The 19,621-nt window shown below is 39.9% G+C and overlaps 1 protein-coding gene across 1 annotated transcript; it reads right to left on the reverse strand.

Moving 5' to 3' along the window:
• Nucleotides 1–870: 870 nt before the first annotated feature.
• Nucleotides 871–15,516, reverse strand: LOC131956382 (protein Wnt-5a-like). Its single transcript, XM_059320777.1, has 2 exons — nucleotides 15,325–15,516; nucleotides 871–2,169 (listed from the first exon to the last, which is right to left on the reverse strand). Exons 1-2 carry the CDS (start codon nucleotides 15,514–15,516, stop codon nucleotides 1,708–1,710), a joined length of 654 nt encoding a protein of 217 aa, XP_059176760.1. The 3' UTR covers nucleotides 871–1,707.
• Nucleotides 15,517–19,621: the final 4,105 nt, after the last annotated feature.

A 19,621-nucleotide genomic window follows, 5' to 3' on the forward strand; every position in this document is an offset into this window, starting at 1 on the left:
TATAATTACAGCAGTTAAACATCAAGGGATATTATTGGAGGGTACGTTCAACTTCACTCACGATTCAGAGAAATAGAGTCTTAGACCTACTCGAATATTTAAAAAAATACCTTCATTTGTTAATTTTAGATTATGAAATTTATTTAAAGTTTAAAAAAAAATAATCAAGCTAAATTAAAATGGATTTATTTAAGATATTCACTTCTGATTTGGCGGTTTGTTTACCTTTTTTTAGAAATATAAATATTTTAACAGATGTGTTGAAAACGGTCTCTTATATAAAGGGCGACTGATCGTTCTCAAGAATGATTATGTAAACAGAATTCTTTTTGTGGTGTAAACAATATAATGTTGAGATCACGTGTTGAACTGACAAGATTTTTGATTGCTTTAGCGCTGTTAAAATTTTTATTATAAAAACCTCTACACTAGACCCTCACTGTATAGGATCATCTTTATATGTAACAATATATCACAACACAAATCTGGGGGTGAGTGTGTGGCACACCCGTCTAAAACAACGATACATTCATTGAGTGTAAGAAGGAATAAATAAAGTTGTGTACAGTGCTTCAGTAGTTGTGTTTTGTTTCATGATGACGAATAAATAATTAACACGTTTCCCTTAACACACAGAAATCTACATATGTATGTATGTAAAGAATAGAACAATACACAAGTACGAGTGGCAAAAATCGTAGAGCATCTTCCAGTTGATGCTGGTGCGGTCTTGGTACGTGGATTCGACTCACGCGAGAAAACATATACATACTCCTTTTAGTATCCTTATGTTGTTGTCAACGAATTCCTTGTTTTTGGATCTTTACGAAACACTAATTTGTACTGGTTTTTTTAAGGTTAGTTTTCTTGAAGATGGTAATCTATAGGTTAGAAAAAAAATGATGTAGATATCCTTGAAAGGGTAACATTCCGAGATTGAAACCTATTGTTATTTCGATCCAAGTACTATCCGTCTGTTATTGTTGACTCGACGTGTGAATCATCACTCACAATATTGTGTGAATCATCACTCACAACGACGTATAAATTATCACACACAACGATGTGTGGACTATGTGTGAGGGGAAGCCACAAGAATACCCACACCCTTAGTCATTCTGCTCCTACAAATGGCTGTCTTCCAGATGGTATATACACATGGCACCACATTCCTGAATCCTTACAGGTAGAAAGTGTGTCCGACACATTCGTTACTGGCTGAATATGTGTCGGACACATTCGTATCTGAAAGAATGTGTGTAAGACATATTCTTTACTGTCAGAATGTGTGTCTGACACATTCGTTACTGGAAGAATGTGTGTCTGACACATTCGTTACTGGAAGAATGTGTGTCTGACACATTCGTTACTGGTAGGATGTGTGTCCGACACAGTCGTCGCTAGCAGAAAGGAAGTCCGAAAGGAAGAACGCCCACACGGCAGCATTGTGTCTTATCACAAATATCACGATCACAACTCTTATGTATTATGAACAACATGTTTTGTTTATTATAGGAAAGTGTACGTTTGATAATAACTGTGTCCTCTTTAATATGACACAGCCGTGTCCTCTGTAATACGACACAACTGTGTCCTCTTGTGTCTGGTACAAATGTGTCCAATGTTGGCCGCACTGGCCTCAGGTCGAGCGTGTAGTACGACCATCAGAAGACAGTGGCCCTGGAAACAGAGGCCACCGCGTGTCTCCTATTTACAGGTGTTCATGTCGATAATCCTCTCACACGTTCTACACCTGACGTAACAACAGTACTGGAACTTGCAGTTGCAGCGCTCCGTCAACTTCTGCTTGAACGTGTTGTAACCCCTCCCGCAGCACATGAGGTTACACCCGTCGGTGCCCTGAGATTGTCTGTTACACACCCGCCCCACAGTCCCCAGGGAACCCGTCTCGTTGTTAGCGACACAGTAGTTCGGAGACTCGTCTAAGTATATCAGGTCCTCCTTTGTTGGTTTGTTAAAGCGTTTGTTTTTGCGGACGAGTTTGGTGCCTCGGACGTTGAAGCGAATCTCCGTAGAGCCGTCGTATTTCTCCCGGAGCCGGTCTCCGACTTCCCGGAAGGACGGCAGCTGTTGCCAGCAGGTCTTCACGGCGCAGGAGCCGGAGACGCCATGACATTTGCACTCGACTTTAGCGTAGTTGTACACAGCCTGGTGGAGTAGAGAATCAAAGTGTTAGAGCATAGGGTGGAGTAGAGAATCAAAGTGTTAGAACATAGGGTGGAGTAGAGAATCAAAGTGTTAGAACATATGGTGGAGTAGAGAATCAAGGTATTAGAACATATGGTGGAGTAGAGAATCAAAGTGTTAGAACATATGGTGGAGTAGAGAATCAAAGTGTTAGAACATATGGTGGAGTAGAGAATCAAAGTGTTAGAACATAGGGTGGAGTAGAGAATCAAAGTGTTAGAACATATGGTGGAGTAGAGAATCAAGGTATTAGAACATATGGTGGAGTAGAGAATCAAAGTGTTAGAACATATGGTGGAGTAGAGAATCAAAGTGTTAGAACATAAGGTGGAGTAGAGAATCAAGGTATTAGAACATATGGTGGAGTAGAGAATCAAAGTGTTAGAACATATGGTGGAGTAGAGAATCAAAGTGTTAGAACATATGGTGGAGTAGAGAATCAAGGTATTAGAACATATGGTGGAGTAGAGAATCAAAGTGTTAGAACATATGGTGGAGTAGAGAATCAAAGTGTTAGAACATAAGGTGGAGTAGAGAATCAAGGTATTAGAACATATGGTGGAGTAGAGAATCAAAGTGAGAATATATGGTGGAATATATAAATTAGTACAACATATGGTGGAGTAGATAAAGTAGTCGAATATATGGTGGAATAGATAAAATATTGGAATATGGTGGAGTATAGAATCAAAGTATTAGAATACATGGTGGAATAGATAAAGTATTGGAATATATGGTGGAATAGAGAACCAAGATATGAGAATGTATGGTGGAGTAATAAAGTATTAGAATATATGGTGGAGTAGATAAAGTATCGTATATATGACATTTGCACTCGACTTTAGCGTAGTTGTACACAGCCTAGTGGAGTAGAGAAGCAAAGTGTTAGAACATGTGGAGTAGAGAATCAAGTGCTAGAATATATGGTGGAATATATAAATTATTACAACATATGGTGGAGTAGATAAAGTAGTCGAATATATGGTGGAATAGATAAAATATTGGAATATGGCGGAGTAGAGAATCAAAGTATTAGAATACATGGTGGAATAGATAAAGTATTGGAATATATGGTGGAATAGAGAACCAAGATATAAGAATGTATGGTGGAGTAATAAAGTATTAGAATATATGGTGGAGTAGATAAAGTATCGTATATATGGTGGAGCAGACACAATATTAGTTCTCGTGTTTTCAAGAACATTATAGTACAATCACGTATGTGGTCAAGGTGGCAAACTTCCACCATATATATACATATATATATATATATATATATATATATATATATACATATATATATATATATATATATATATATATATATATATATATATATATATATATATATATATATATATATGCGCGTGTATTACTTGATTTATCAATTATGAACGACAACCGAAATTTAAGGAAACCATACAATAAAAACATGCACAATATATGTTAGGTTCTTGACTAAAGGGAACGTGAAGTAAAAGTTCGTAACAAGTTTCTATCTCATTGGGAGTCCATTTTATTTCAAACGTTCGGTTAGCAGGTGTTGGTCTGATAAATTGTGGTGTTGGGAGGTGTTTCAGTGTTGGTGTGGTATCTAGGGATGTTTCAGTGTTTGATTTCCTGATGTATGGAGGTATTTCAACTTTCGCTTAGTATCTGGTGGTGTTTCAGTGTTTGTTGGCTTGATGTCTGGGGTGTTTCAATGTTGGCTTGATGTCTGGAGGTGTTTCAATGTTGGGTTGATGTCTGGAGGTGTTTCAATGTTTGCTTGATGTCTGAAGGTGTTTCAATGTTGGCTTGATGTCTGAAGGTGTTTCAATGTTGGCTTGATGTCTGGAGGTGTTTCAATGTTGGCTTGATGTCTGAAGGTGTTTCAATGTTGGCTTGATGTCTGAAGGTGTTTCAATGTTGGCTTGATGTCTGGAGGTGTTTCAATGTTGGCTTGATGTCTGGAGGTGTTTTAATGTTGGCTTGATGTCTGGAGGTGTTTCAATGTTGGCTTGATGTCTGAAGGTGTTTCAATGTTGGCTTGATGTCTGGAGGTGTTTCAATGTTGGCTTGATGTCTGGAGGTGTTTCAGTGTTTGTTGGCTTGGTGTCTGAAGGTGTTTCAGTGTTTGTTGGCTTGGTGTCTGGGGTGTTTCAATGTTGTTCCGATGTCTGGAGGTGTTTCAATGTTGGCTTGATGTCTGGAGGTGTTTCAATGTTGGTGTAATGTCTGGAGGTGTTTCAATGTTGGCTTGATGTCTGGAGGTGTTTCAGTGTTTGTTGGCTTGGTGTCTGGGGTGTTTCAATGGTGTTTCGATGTCTGGAGAAGTTTCAGTGTTGTTCTGATGTCTGGAGGTGTTTCAATGTTGGCTTAATGTCTTGAGGTGTTTCAATGTTGGCTTGATGTCTTGAGGTGTTTCAATGTTGGCTTGATGTCTGGAGGTGTTTCAATGTTGGCTCAATGTCTGGAGGTGTTTCAATGTTGGCTTGATGTCTGGAGGTGTTTCAGTGTTTGTTGGCTTGGTGTCTGGGGTGTTTCATTGTTGTTCTGATGTCTGGAGAAGTTTCAGTGTTGTTCTGATGTCTGGAGGTGTTTCAACGTTGGCTTGATGTCTTGAGGTGTTTCAATGTTGGCTTGATGTCTGGAGGTGTTTCAATGTTGGCTTGATGTCTGGAGGTGTTTCAATGTTCGCTTGATGTCTGGAGGTGTTTCAGTGTTGTTCTGGTGTTGGGAGGTGTTTTAATGTTGGCCTGATGTCTGGGAGTGTTTCAGTGTTGTTCCGGTGTCGGGGAGGGGGAGGGGTGTTTCAGTATTTGTTGCCTTGGTGTTTGGGGGTGTTTTAACGTTGTTACGGTGTCTGGAGATGTTTCAGTATTTGTTGCCTAGGTGTCTGGAGCCTCAATTAGAATTCGCGAGGTATTTTATTTTCTTGACAGCTGCATCGCCATTTCTTTACATTTGATCAACTCTTGGCATCTAATAAAAAAAATCCGTTACATTTCCACTTCGCTCTTTAAAAAAAAAAAAAAAAAACATTTCTGACATTTAAAAAAACGCTACGCTAGGCTGGGCCAGCTAGCCTTTTGGGTTAGAGAATATTCGGTGTTTCTTTTAATAGATTTTTTTTTCTTCTAAGGAATACTTCAACCTACTACAGCGATAACTAGGCGATAGGAGCATGTACCTCCACATGTCACTTTATGTAATGACTTTAAAAAACGTTTTAAACAATTATCGCGATTTAAAAGAAAAAAAAATGTTGAGGTGTTTTTTTATCAACAAGTTTAATGTAAAACTAGAGGAAAGTCTGGGGGGAAAAAATAGAGTTTTAACGAAGTGACAAAGTATCGAATTCATGGTTGATTTTTTTTTTAAAAGAAGGAATTTTTTTTTTTTTAAGGGTGTGCTCCAAAGTTTGTTGCTTTAAGTTTAGAAATCCGAAAATAAAAATTTGAAAGCCAAAATTAAGGTGGGGTAAAAAAAAATGTCTTGTTTGAAAAACAGAAAATATTCATCGGGGTTAGCCATGCTAAGTCGGCACTGTCATTTTTTCGCTTTGAAAAATCTAGAGATGAATAAGGCTGTTAGTTGCGAGATTATAATGACCAAAAAAATATGAGGGATCAAATCCGTATGGAACGGAAGAGCTATCTCATTTTATTCTTAGATATGACAGATCACGCTATGACGTCAAGAGATGTAGAATAATCAAAGGAAACCCAGTGGCCAGCTTTAGAACAAATGTCAAGCCAAATTGCGATGTATCCTGGCAATAATAATAAAAAAACTGGTTCGAATAAGTGAGGATGTAATTTGTCTGTCTACACGTGTAGTACTTGGCAAATTTGAATTTTTTTAAATTTAAAAATAAAAATTGAGATTTGTAATTAAGTAAGTGGGCGTATTAAGTAGCCAATCAGAAGAGCTTTCATTAGCTGTTGATTAAAGTTAGCATTCGTTTTATAATCACTACCGTCGAGTTGGGGCGCAGAGGCAATCAGTCTAGATCGGTATAGTTATATCTGGTGGTAGGGGGCGGGGGGCGGGGGGGCAGGTATGTGTATGGGGCGGGGGGTTGGGTAAAGACAAAATCAACCCAGATCTGTATAGTTGTATCTGGTGGGGTGGGGGTGGAGTTAAGCCGAAATATACACAGATCGGTATAGCGGGGGGTGGGGTGAGGAAATCAGGCCACATCGGTATAATTCTTTTCTCTGGAAACATGGTCGGATGGAAAAGCTTACAAATGCTAACCCAAAAGTCTCAAGTTCGGATCCCGTGCTTGAGTCTATCAGCCGTCCCTGAGTTCACCCAGCTCTAAAGGCTGCAGTTCATAGTCCTGACCACAGTATGCTGAAGTCAATGAAAACAGATGAACTCTACTTCATCTGCCCTACCTGTCTTGGGCACGAACGGGGAAATTTGACGATACCTAAGTGTTCATCGGTAACTATGTTTTACATGCTGTTTGTTTTACACATAAAGTATGCCAACCACGGTTTTAATCAATGAAATCTCGCAATCATTGTTTCGATCAATTAACTCTTGCAATTACAGTTTTAATACATAAACTCTAAGACTATTTTACCTTTAGCTTATATGTGACTCACTAAAATACGACACAAAAAAATATTTTTCCCAATCCCTAACATGTCCTAGATCTAAGCGGTACAGACTGGCATTCCAGGTTGACGGAAGTCAGGTGAGGGGGGGGGGGGATACGGTCACGCTTGGGTTGACGGCCTGGCTTAGTCTGGGGAAGCAGACGACGTCCCCACGAGCGATCTGAATCAAATATCTTCCACTCCATTGAAGAGAACCGTTTGACACATGTGTGAAAGTTCCAGCTCGACTCACACGGAAATCAGCCAAGCGGAACCGAGGGTACGTCCGTGAGGTGGCTGATACTTGTCTTCCGTGAGGTTCGCTTTATGCTGATCTCTAGATCGTGGCAAAGTTACGTCGATTGATTAAAGTTTGCGCTTTTGATGTAACTAGTTCAAATTCGGGATACAGTCCCGTAAAACGTCCATCCAGCTCTTATAGGTTTCTGTCTCAATATGTGAAAGTAAAGAAGGCTGGGTGTAATGCTGACCACACTATCCCTTCAAGGGGTCACTGGAACAGAAGAACTCTACTTCACCTGTCCCATGAACTGTAAGGTTCAAAAGGGTACTTAAGACTTTCTTTTTTCTTTTGATGTAAAAATACCCCAATTATTTTCGAAACTGTTCAATTAGTTGTGTTCCTTACTACGTGCAGTAAATTATTACAGCTCATTGCAGAAACATTTTTGTCAGCGTTATATATTGTTAAACATTTATGCTGCGTGAAATTCTTGCGAAACTTAATTAATCGACTTAAACAATTTCTTCGTTTACGCCCCGGCGTATAAAAAACATGAACCGGGAGAAAATCCGCGTAACAAATCTGTCGACGGGCACGATTTGTCAAAAAAAGCGACACAACTTGACGATTTCACAGACTATAGGGTGATACCTCTGACACGACAAAGCTCCCGATTTCCTGGGTCGGTGGGGGGGGGGGGGTGACACAAAAAAGCACCAGCTCCCTGAGACCATCACGCCTCCAACTTTTTTTTTATTCACCCCGTGGAGAGGAGCAAAAGGCAACCCGAAACTTGACGTGTCACCCCCGGGGCGCGGAGATCCGTGCGTGTCCCATCTCCCTAAAACCAACATCTCAACACGCTAAACCCGGGTGACGCTGGGCCGTCACGGCAGTCCGGGATTCACATTTGGATCATTATCTACTTAGACGTTAGTTTTTTAACGGCTGCCGACATCATAAACAAACACGCAGTATATATATATATATATATATATATATATATATATATATATATATATATATATATATATATATATATATATATACAACCCTATATATATATACATATATATATATATATATATATATATATATATATATATATATATATATATATATATATATATATATATATATATAGAGAGAGAGAGAGAGAGAGAGAGAGAGAGAGAGAGACAGACAGACAGACAGACAGACAGACAGACATACACAAAAGAGCCATTTTTGAGAACACGACGTAAAAGAAAAATTTAGTTCGTATTTATAAAAAAAAATTTCACAGCCAGAAAAATCAACTAGTGACGTATAACTAACGTATGTTCGCTACTTAGCAAAAGGTTCTTATAATCCGTTCCTTCCACGCAGAACTAGACTAATGTAGGTTTAAAAATCTCTTGACTATAGGAGTATATATATATATATATATATATATATATATATATATATATATATATATATATATATATATATCTAGAGAGAGAGAGACAGACATACACAAAAGAGCCATTTTTTGAGAACACGACGTAAAAGACAAATTTAGTTCGTATTTATAAAAAAAAAATTCACAGCCAGAAAAATCAACTAGTGACGTATAACTAACGTATGTTCGCTACTTAGCAAAAGGTTCTTATAATCCGTTCCTTCCACGCAGAACTAGATTAATGTAGGTTTAAAAATCTCTTGACTATAGGAGTATAAACGTGAGAAAAAAAAAAGAAAGAAAAAAAAATGATTCATGATTTTTCTTTTTAGAAAAAAATTCAATTTCCTCTCTTGACGATCGAGGCAGTTGTAAACAAACACCCTAGCACAAATATCCTTGGCCGTGAAGTAACGAGATACCGCCCACTACCACAATGATCCACTCCGTCCCTCGTTCACCCCGTCCCCAGCGGCCGTAGACTGAAGTCAATGATACTCCGGGGGGGAAACGAACCCCTTGTGACCGGCGGTTGAAGGCGGGGGACAATGGCGTAGAGTGAGGAAAATGAACCGTGAAATATTTTCACGGAACGGCCTTTGTGTGTCAGACACACTACGGGTCTTTTAGTTTCCCATTAAATACAGTATTTGCGTACGGCTACACCCCTTCTATTTTCCACGCATCGTGATATTTTCTTTAAAATCCCATCTTATTTTTTTTTTACCACAAGTCTAAATAAACTATTAAAAAATAACCCAATATTAGATTTAATTTTTTTTTAAACATTTGAAAGTTATTTTCTGCAGCTATGTGTTATGGTTAAATCCGCAACAAACGCGTTAAGCGAAGCAGATCCTTGAGAGAAAAAAAAATATGTCGTTGAGTTGGGGGGGGGGGGGGGGGTGCGTACATCCCACCCTGACCTAGATTACACCCCCAGTCCCACATGCCTGCCTTACACTTTTGCCTTCTGATAAACATCCGGGGGGAGTCAATTAAACTTAACTTCAAATACCGATTTAATGACTACCGCGTCTATATTTAACCCAGGCGTACCCAACCGCTTTAGACATTTTCACTTTGCGCTTACCCCAATGTAGACCAGTTCATTATACTGCTATGAATATTACGGGTTCAGTTTAACAGGTATAATCATACGCGTTTTTTCTAAAGTTGTAAACGACATTATACCGTTTCAATGAGACTTTTTAAGTCAAGTTGAAGTCTTGAAAAGCTGGGGTAGAATTCAGTCAGTTTCAATTTTTCACACCGTCTAGGGGCGAACCGGCTCGCTTATGCGTGACTGCACGCAGCCACCCGTGAGAAAGGCGTTTTGTCCGAGGGTCTCAATGAAGCAACCACCTGCGCTGGGTAGTGCCGCCACTTATCTAATGATATCGATAGCCCAGGAGGGCAAGTACGGAGCTTCACTTTAAAGAGCGAAATGCACCTAATGAACCCTTATATATCATGTCACATCAATTATTTTTTTTTAATTCGCGAAAGAAATAACCACAAAGACAACACTACTAAGACCTATGTATATCTGCAATCAGATAACTAGTTGAAGGGAAAGTTCTTCAGTTCAGATGAATGGGGCTCCAAGCCTCTTGGGTGTAGAGTCTTTTGTGGGGAAATAAAAAGCTTGAATGGAATACTTAGAGTAACTTAGAGTTTGAACTGCATTAAAATAACATCAATTTAAGAGTTGAATAAAGGGTGCATTGTCTATATAGAGATCAAGCGAATATAGGGGGGTGATCTAGAGTAGGGTTTGTGTTATGGGACCGTCATTTAGGGGTTGGGTTGTGACCTAGAGTAGGGTTGGTAGTATTAGACAACCAGTTAGGGGTTGGTTGTCATTAAGTGTGTGTAGTATTGGGGTTTTGGACAACCAGTTTGGGGGTTGGTTGTGATTTAGTGTAGGGAATAGAAAAAGGGGGTAAGGGGTAAGGGTCTCGAAAAAGCAAATATGGAAGTGGATTTTGTGTTGCCATCTACGTCTTAATGTTAGAAAAACAGGTGAAGTAGTGTTCACGTATGTTAGTAAGGTAAAGTAGAGATGAATGAACTGATGAACACTTTACAAACTGGCTACTGGCTATATATGTATATGTATTCTTCAATTAATTCTTATCAGCCTTTAGGTTAATGTTTTTGTGCTAACGCAACAGTAAGAACAAGTTGTTAAAGGAGATAGGCCTGGTGTGTGGGTTAGGATTATGGTGCGTTAGGCTAGGTATGACATTTTTAGCCTAGCGACGGGGTAAAAACGGCTCAGCTTAGGAGCCACAGTCGAGGCCAACCGACACACCGGAGACAAAGACAATAGACTCCCGGGGGAGCCGCTTGAGCAGTGCTCAGCCGTTTTGTTTTCTCAGCCATAAGGACAGGGGCAGGCTTAGTGTCGTTCTGTAGCGTCGAGACAAAGACAAGCATGAGATCTATGATGCAGATACAATGAACAGCAGCATTCAACATTCAACAATAACAGGCACACGGCGTGATTCAGACAGATTACGCGAAGAAGTACTCACCAACAACATACACACACTTCGCGCTTCAGACACAAGTACACGGGCGATCCAAATAAACAGACACGCACTATGTGATTCAGACACATTGAGTGAATGAGTACTCTAACAGACACGCACTATGCGATTCAGACAAATTTAGTGAATGAGTACTCTAACAAACACGCACTAAGTAATTCAGACACATTAAGTGAATGAGTACTCTAACAGACACGCACTATGCGATTCAGACAAATTTAGTGAATGAGTACTCTAACAGACACGCACTATGTAATTCAGACAAATTTAGTGAATGAGTACTCTAACAGACACGCACTATGTGATTCAGACACATTAAGTGAATGAGTACTCTAACATACACGCACTATGTAATGCAGAGACAATACATGCAGCAGTAGTCAACAATCACCTAACCTACAGACAGACACTACATTATCCCAACATAACTCCACGATATGCTGAATTCCACGCTAACTACAACCAAAACAATAACACCGCACTGCAGTGGCGTAGGCAGGGGGGGGGGGGGTAGGGAGGGTCATAACCCCCCCCCCCCCCCCCCATAGACCCCTCGGTTTATATATAAAGTATTAGGGGGGTGCTAATCGAAAGTTTGAGGGGGGATGCAAATCAAAAGTCTGAGGGGGGTGCAAATCGAAAGTTTGTCCCCGGGTAAAAATTGGACCCCCCCCCCCTTGAGACGATCCTGGCTACGCCACTGCCGCACTGATTTACAAATTACTTGTTCCAGTCCCCCCCCCCCCCCCTCCCCACAGACACACTATTTCTATAGGTATCTGCTCCTATCAACGTAGCATGAGATAAAACAAAACAAAAACACATCATTTACTGCCCAGTGTAGTTTTAATTTCGCGCATTGCTGTTAAAGACTTAATTTGTTGAGTGTGATTGATTTCTCACAGAATAAATCAAAATCATTACTGAAGTGAGAAGTATAAATAAACATTTAAGAACTTTAAGTGTTAGAAAGTAAAGTTACCCTCTTCAACCAGGGGCAGATGAAGCAGAGCTCATCTGTTTCTGTGACCTAGTCAAGTGAAAGGATAGCTGACTTTACTATCTCTAGAACAAAAGTTGACTCAGGGACTTCATACGGTAAAACAGGGGATCCGAACTTGAGACTTCTACCGTTCGGCCACGCCGTCTGCTAACATATTTTTGTCCTTTTATATTCCTAGATCTTCATCGTCAAATATCACTGTGATTTAATTATACAAGTAAAAATGTAACAATACCGTGAACTTGAGCTAATTGTTTGAGTATAATTATACAGTCTTGTGTCATAATTTTCATAATTCCATGATGCATACAAAATACTAATTTCTACGTCAAAATCTGTATCTTTTTTATTCAAATAAACACGTATTCATCTACACACCTTTAATTTATTTTTCCCTCGTCGAATTCAAGCAGATCACCAAGTGACATTCAAATTTACGTTCTAGCAAACACATAAAAAAAACCCAAGGCAAATAAGGCTGACTTTTGAATAATCCGTTTGTACTCAATCTAGCGCCCACACCGCGACAAGGTGAAAAAAAAATCCTCCAACAAATTGTCTTAAGGATGTTGTTTAAATTTGGCCTTTATCGTAAACCTGTCTCTGCTCCATCAATATCGTTAGTGGCAGACGGAATTTATTTATTTTCGCTTTTTTTTTCTTCACCCCAGCGTTTCTTTCCTATCACCCAACTGATTGTAATTTATTTATAACAAAAACCATCGTGACATCAGCGTTTGAAATACACTGGCAATATATATTTACATGATTAGAAACAAATAGAGCTGCATTATAAGTAAAAGAAAGTATTCTTTAGAACGTTTAGTTGCAGGAAGCAGGTGAAGTAGAGTTCACTTTTTTTTCAGCGACCTCGGCATATGAAAGGATATTGTCGTCAGCACTGTGCCCAGCCGCCTTTCCTTTACGTAAGTCAGGTACCAATCAGGGCTGAGCGGACTCAGTGAGTAAGGGACTGTAGCCCTGAATTATCAGTAATCAAGTTTAAAGCGTCATAATAATTTAAAATATATATCTTTCTTCTAAGTCATCTTCAAATACGCACGCAAATTTTAAAGTACAAACCCATTTGCAATCAGAAACGCGTCCATTCTCTATTAAAATCAATTCAAGGATCCTCAATTTGTTTCATCTTGCCGTCAACTTTTTACACCGTCTGATCAAACATTTAGTTTACAAGGAGCCCCAAAAAGTGTATTTCAAATTTAGAAAATCTCCTCTCTATTCTAAATCTAAACCCCCAAGATTGACTCATTTCAATAAAATAAATCTTTCACCTTCAAAAGAATGAGAATGAATCAAACTACCTCTCAACGCTTACGCTAGATTAGTTTTTCATTTGAGGATAATTCGTTCATTGCCTGAATCAGTGAATGCAAGCTAGTTAAAACTATTTTTTTAATTCTCTAAAATATGTATAGGTTTCATTTGGTTCCCAGGTTTAACGTCTGGGAAATGGCGGCATAAAACGTAATTTTAATCCGGGGTGAGAGGGTTCTATAGAGAACATAAGCTCTCAGATTTTTTAAACTCTGCCATCAAAGAGTGGTGGATACTGATTTTCTCTTATAGATCTAGTTTATAAGTAATATTTCCTCTAAGGGGAAAAAGCTAGTGTGCAACGTGTATTTTCTATGAGCGGTGTTCTTAAAAGTCTTAAACAAGGATATATTTAGTTTACAAAATCACTGCGCGGCAGCTGAAAACTACTGCGCGGCCGCGCAACCGCGCAGCTTAGAGGGAACACTGTGTAGAGGTGACTAGAGTGATGTTGAGCTAAAAGTGGCTCCAATTTTTAAAATTATTTTCGTTAATTTTAATTTATTAACGATTTTGCTTTAAGATGTATATAATGTCACTTTAGTTTAAGTTGGCCGTACAAAAATGTAGAGTTAAAGATTCTAGAGCCGGGTTTAGTGACGACTATTAGGGGCAGATAATTTAGTTTGAAACGATTTTAAACGTGGGGGGGGGGGGGGGGAAGGGGGGGGGGGGTTATGGTCCTTAACGTGTCCTTATAGTGTTTTAAATACACATTTTCAGTGGCAGCGTTGGTACCGTCGAATTCACAAATTATGAATTACTGAAAAGTAGAAAAAAAAACAACGGGTCGGCTCGTCTTTTATAAACCGTTATTTAACCTGCCTCTTATAAACAATTAATTTGTATCGCAACAGAACCAACTCTGATGTATCGCTGCTATTACGGAGAGCTAGTCACAATTTTGACAAAACAAGTTTTCAAATCTTGTCAGTTGGACACTTACCGGGGTGTATAAACATTTTCATAACCCCCCCCCCCCCCCCCATCTTTTAACATCATACACCCGTGTGTCATATTGGCAGCGTGTATCCTCTTATCTTGTCGACTTCAAACCATTCACCTTAAATCTGGCAGACAAGTTGTTTTATTGTTCTGGCACGTCCGGTGTTTTTGCTCTTTAATGCGCGCAGCCAGACGGAAACGAAAGGCTCACCCTAAAAATTACTTCATTAGAAAATGTTCACGCGGTAAAGTGAAATAATGGGAGACTCGGCTTACTCGACCTCTCACGTCGTGTCTACCTCCACCCCCACCCCCCCTCACCCCCACCCCCCCTCACCCCCACCCCCCCCCCCCCCCTCACCCCCACCCCTAAACATTCAGCCGGTTCGCTAGGAGCCTGAGATTAAATGAATCGAACGGACAAGAGGTAAAGGCTAAATTAGTAGTCTCGGGTTTCAGGGCTTAGCGTTACTGTTTTCTTAAGCCCCCTGAGCGCTGTGTTGCGTTACTTTTACGTGACATAGGCGGAGAAATATGTCGGGGGGTTGGGGCGCAGGATTGTTGTAGAGTGCTGTCGTTGAGGTGGTGTATGGTGCAGGATTGTTGTAGAGTGCTGTCATTGAGGTGTGTTTTAGTGCAGGATTGTTGTAGAGTGCTGTCATTGAGGTGGACTTTGGTGCAGGATTGTTGTAGAGTGCTGTCATTCAGGTGGGTTTTGGCACAGGATTGTTGTAGAGTGCTGTCATTGAGGTGGGCTTTGGTGCAGGATTGTTGTAGAGTGCTGTCATTCAGGTGGGTTTTGACACAGGATTGTTGTAGAGTGCTGTCATTGAGGTGGGTTTTGGTACAGGATTGTTGTAGAGTGCTGTCATTCAGGTGGGTTTTGGCACAGGATTGTTGTAGAGTGCTGTCATTGAGGTGGGTTTTGGTACAGGATTGTTGTAGAGTGCTGTCATTGAAGTGGGTTTTGGTGCAGGATTGTTGTAGAGTGCTGTCATTCAGGTGGGTTTTGGCACAGGATTGTTGTAGAGTGCTGTCATTGAGGTGGGTTTTGGTACAGGATTGTTGTAGAGTGCTGTCATTGAGGTGGGTTTTGGTACAGGATTGTTGTAGAGTGCTGTCATTTTGATGGTGTATGGTACATGATTGTTGTAGAGTGCTGTTGTTGAGGTGGGTTTTGGCGCAGGATTGTTGTAGAGTGCTGTCATTCGGGTAGTATTTTGTATAGCGGTGTAGTACAATCCTGTCACAGGTGGTATGTGGGACAGGAGTTGTATACAGTGCTGTTCGATGGGTGGGCTTTGGTGTGCAAGTGTGTTGGACAGTGCTGTTCAATAAATGGTCTTTGGTATAGAAGTTTCTAACTTACCAATGGATTGGAAAAACCCAAGTCTAGTCTATATTTATCTGATTAAAAAAATCTTGAAAAATGTTTTTTTTAAAAACTGCAGTACGATTTGCTTTTGTTAAAAAATAATCACGTAACGTAAACTAAAACATGCAGCTTAAAAAAGGACCAAACACAACTATATACACACAAGCCAGACAGCTTTGTTGAGGGTAAAGTCTTTGATCCGGTTATATTCAACGACAATTATTCACGTCTTAAACGGAAACAAAAAAATAAAGGAGAGGTAGACGTTTCCTCTCCATGTGTGGGGGTCTTGTGTGTGTGTACGTGTGTGAGTGAGAGTGCGTGTGTGTGTGAACTGTGTGTGTGTGGACGTGTCGCCACTCACTTTAGCGGGTCGCGTCATATAAACATTGTGAACAGTGTCTAGCCCCTTTCAGCGGGCTTTTCATCTTTCAAAAAGTGATAGCTCATTGCACCGGAACAATGCGCGATTATCATGTACTGTCCGCCGCGGCCTTGGTCTCAGATCATCTGTCATGGGAGGGGGAGGGAGGGGGCAGGGGGGGGGAGGGGGAGGGGAAGGGGGTGGCAGCTCTCCTCCAGCCTGGTAGGTCGCGCTTAAAATGAAATACTGAGGTAGGCTACGCTAAGAAAAGGAGGTAGGTGAAGCTAGGAAAATGAGGTAAGTCACGCTAAAACACACCACTGAGGTAGGTCCCACAAAAAGTAGGGTAGGTTACGCTAAGAACGCTGTGGAGTAGGTCACGCTAAAATAAAATACTGAGGTAGGTCACGCTAAAATTATTACACTGAGGAGTAGGTCACGCTAAAATAAAATACTGAGGTAGGTCACGCTAAAATAAAATACTGAGGTAGGTCACGCTAAAATTATTACACTGAGGTAGGTCACACTAAAATAAAATACTGAGGTAGGTCACGCTAAAATAAAATACTGAGGAGTAGGTCACGCTAAAATAAAATACCGAGGTAGGTCACGCTAAAATAAAATACTGAGGTAGGTCACGCTAAAATAAAATACTGAGGTAGGTCACGCTAAAATAAAATACTGAGGTAGGTCACGCTAAAATAAAATACTGAGGTAGGTCACGCTAAAATAAAATACTGAGGTAGGTCACGCTAAAATAATTACACTGAGGTAGGTCACGCTAAAATAAAATACTGAGGTAGGTCACGCTAAAATAAAATACTGAGGAGTAGGTCACGCTAAAATAAAATACTGAGGTAGGTCACGCTAAAATAAAATACCGAGGTAGGTCACGCTAAAATAAAATACTGAGGAGTAGGTCAGGCTAAAATAAAATACTGAGGTAGGTCAGGCTAAAATAAAATACTGAGGTAGGTCAGGCTAAAATAAGATACTGTGGAGTAGGTCACGCTAAAATAAAATACTGAGGTAGGTCAGGCTAAAATAAAATACTGAGGAGTAGGTCAGGCTAAAATAAAATACTGAGGTAGGTCAGGCTAAAATAAAATACTGAGGTAGGTCACGCTAAAATAAAATACCGAGGAGTAAGTCAGGCTAAAATAAAATACTGAGGTAGGTCCCGCTAAAATAAAATACTGAGGTAGGTCACGCTAAAATAAAATACTGAGGAGTAGGTCAGGCTAAAATAAAATACTGAGGTAGGTCACGCTAAAATAAAATACTGAGGAGTAGGTCAGACTAAAATAAAATACTGAGGTAGGTCACGCTAAAATAATTACACTGAGGTAGGTCACGCTAAAATAAAATCCTGAGGTAGGTCACGCTAAAATAAAATACCGAGGAGTAAGTCAGGCTAAAATAAAATACTGAGGTAGGTCAGGCTAAAATAAAATACCGAGGTAGGTCAGGCTAAAATAAAATACTGTGGAGTAGGTCACGCTAAAATAAAATACTGAGGTAGGTCAGGCTAAAATAAAATACTGAGGTAGGTCACGCTAAAATAAAATACTGAGGTAGGTCACGCTAAAATAAAATACCGAGGTAGGTCAGGCTAAAATAAAATACTGTGGAGTAGGTCAGGCTAAAATAAAATACTGAGGAGCAGGTCACGCTAAAATAAAATACTGAGGTAGGTCACGCTAAAATAAAATACTGAGGTAGGTCACGCTAAAATAAAATACTGAGGTAGGTCACGCTAAAAAAAATACTGAGGTAGGTCACGCTAAAATAAAATACTGAGGTAGGTCACGCTAAAATAAAATACCGAGGTAGGTCAGGCTAAAATAAAATACCGAGGTAGGTCAGGCTAAAATAAAATACTGTGGAGTAGGTCACGCTAAAATAAAATACTGAGGAGTAGGTCAGGCTAAAATAAAATACTGAGGTAGGTCAGGCTAAAATAAAATACCGAGGTAGGTCAGGCTAAAATAAAATACCGAGGTAGGTCAGGCTAAAATAAAATACTGTGGAGTAGGTCACGCTAAAATAAAATACTGAGGAGTAGGTCAGGCTAAAATAAAATACTGAGGTAGGTCAGGCTAAAATAAAATACTGAGGTAGGTCAGGCTAAAATAAAATACTGAGGTAGGTCACACTAAAATAAAATACTGAGGTAGGTCACGCTAAAATAAAATACTGAGGTAGGTCACGCTAAAATAAAATACTGAGGTAGGTCAGGCTAAAATAAAATACTGAGGTAGGTCACACTAAAATAAAATACTGAGGTAGGTCACGCTAAAATAAAATACTGAGGTAGGTCACGCTAAAATAAAATACTGAGGTAGGTCAGGCTAAAATAAAATACTGAGGTAGGTCACGCTAAAATAAGATACCGAGGTAGGTCACGCTAAAATAAAATACTGAGGAGTAGGTCAGGCTAAAATAAAATACCGAAGTAGGTCAGGCTAAAATAAAATACTGAGGTAGGTCACGCTAAAATAAAATACCGAGGTAGGTCAGGCTAAAATAAAATACTGAGGTAGGTCAGGCTAAAATAAAATACGGTGGAAGGTCACACTAAAATAAAATACTGAGGTAGGTCACACTAAAATAAACACACTGAAGTAGGTCACACTAAAATAAACACACTGAGAAGCCGCATGCTAAGAACATGATGTAGGTCACGCTAAAATACAACAGTGAAATAAGTCACGCTATAACAGTGAGGTAGGTCACGCTGTAACATTGATGTGTGCATTACGTAACGTCCAGCCAGTATTAACTACATAGTTCATCAGACATTATTGACGTTCGCCTGAAAACGCTGTAAAGTGTCGAGGGCAGGAATTTGTCATGGGGGTTCAGTCCTAGTCAAAGGCGTAGCGAAGGGGGGTGTACATATGTCACCGGGTGCCAACCCTAGGGGCACCAAAATGGGTTTTAAAAATTAAAAGCTCATTTTACCTGCAGTTTTGCATTATAAATATAAAAAATATATGGGGGGGGGGGGGCCGCCAAATTGAAAGTTTGTCCCGGGGGGTCGGGAAGGGTCGCTACGCCTCTGGTCCTAGTTATATCGCGTAACGATTTTAAAGACGTAAAATTATTGGGATGCTTATACCCCCTTTCCTTATATCAATGTGATAGCTAGAAAGACACGTTGAATCCAATGGCCAATGTCATGTTTAAATAATTGGAACAAATATATTTACAAAAGGGACAGTTGCGTTTGCGTAAGTGAGGTCGGGGAGAGTGTGTGTGTGGGGGGGGGGGGGGGGGGAGCTGAAAGAACGATGGTTTTGAGACACAAATGGAATCAGAAATGCATCAGGGTACGTCTACAGTCTTTACGTTTTAGTGCGTGTATTCCGCCTCTGATGTTACCGCATCATTAGTACGTCATTGCTGCCACCAATGCCGGCTTGGGAGGTCTAGGGGGTGGGGGGGGGGGAGGAGGTGGGGTGAGAGGATGATTGTGACATAAATCAAAGTCATTACGGCAGAGAAACAAATCTGTTCTACACGTTTCTTTATTAGTAGTCTTCTCTAATCTGTGTAGCGTTTACAAAAAAAA

The sequence above is a fragment of the Physella acuta genome, unplaced genomic scaffold (assembly GCF_028476545.2).
Source record: "Physella acuta isolate Inbredline_101_S28 unplaced genomic scaffold, ASM2847654v3 ptg001146l, whole genome shotgun sequence".
Taxonomy (NCBI): domain Eukaryota; kingdom Metazoa; phylum Mollusca; class Gastropoda; family Physidae; genus Physella; species Physella acuta.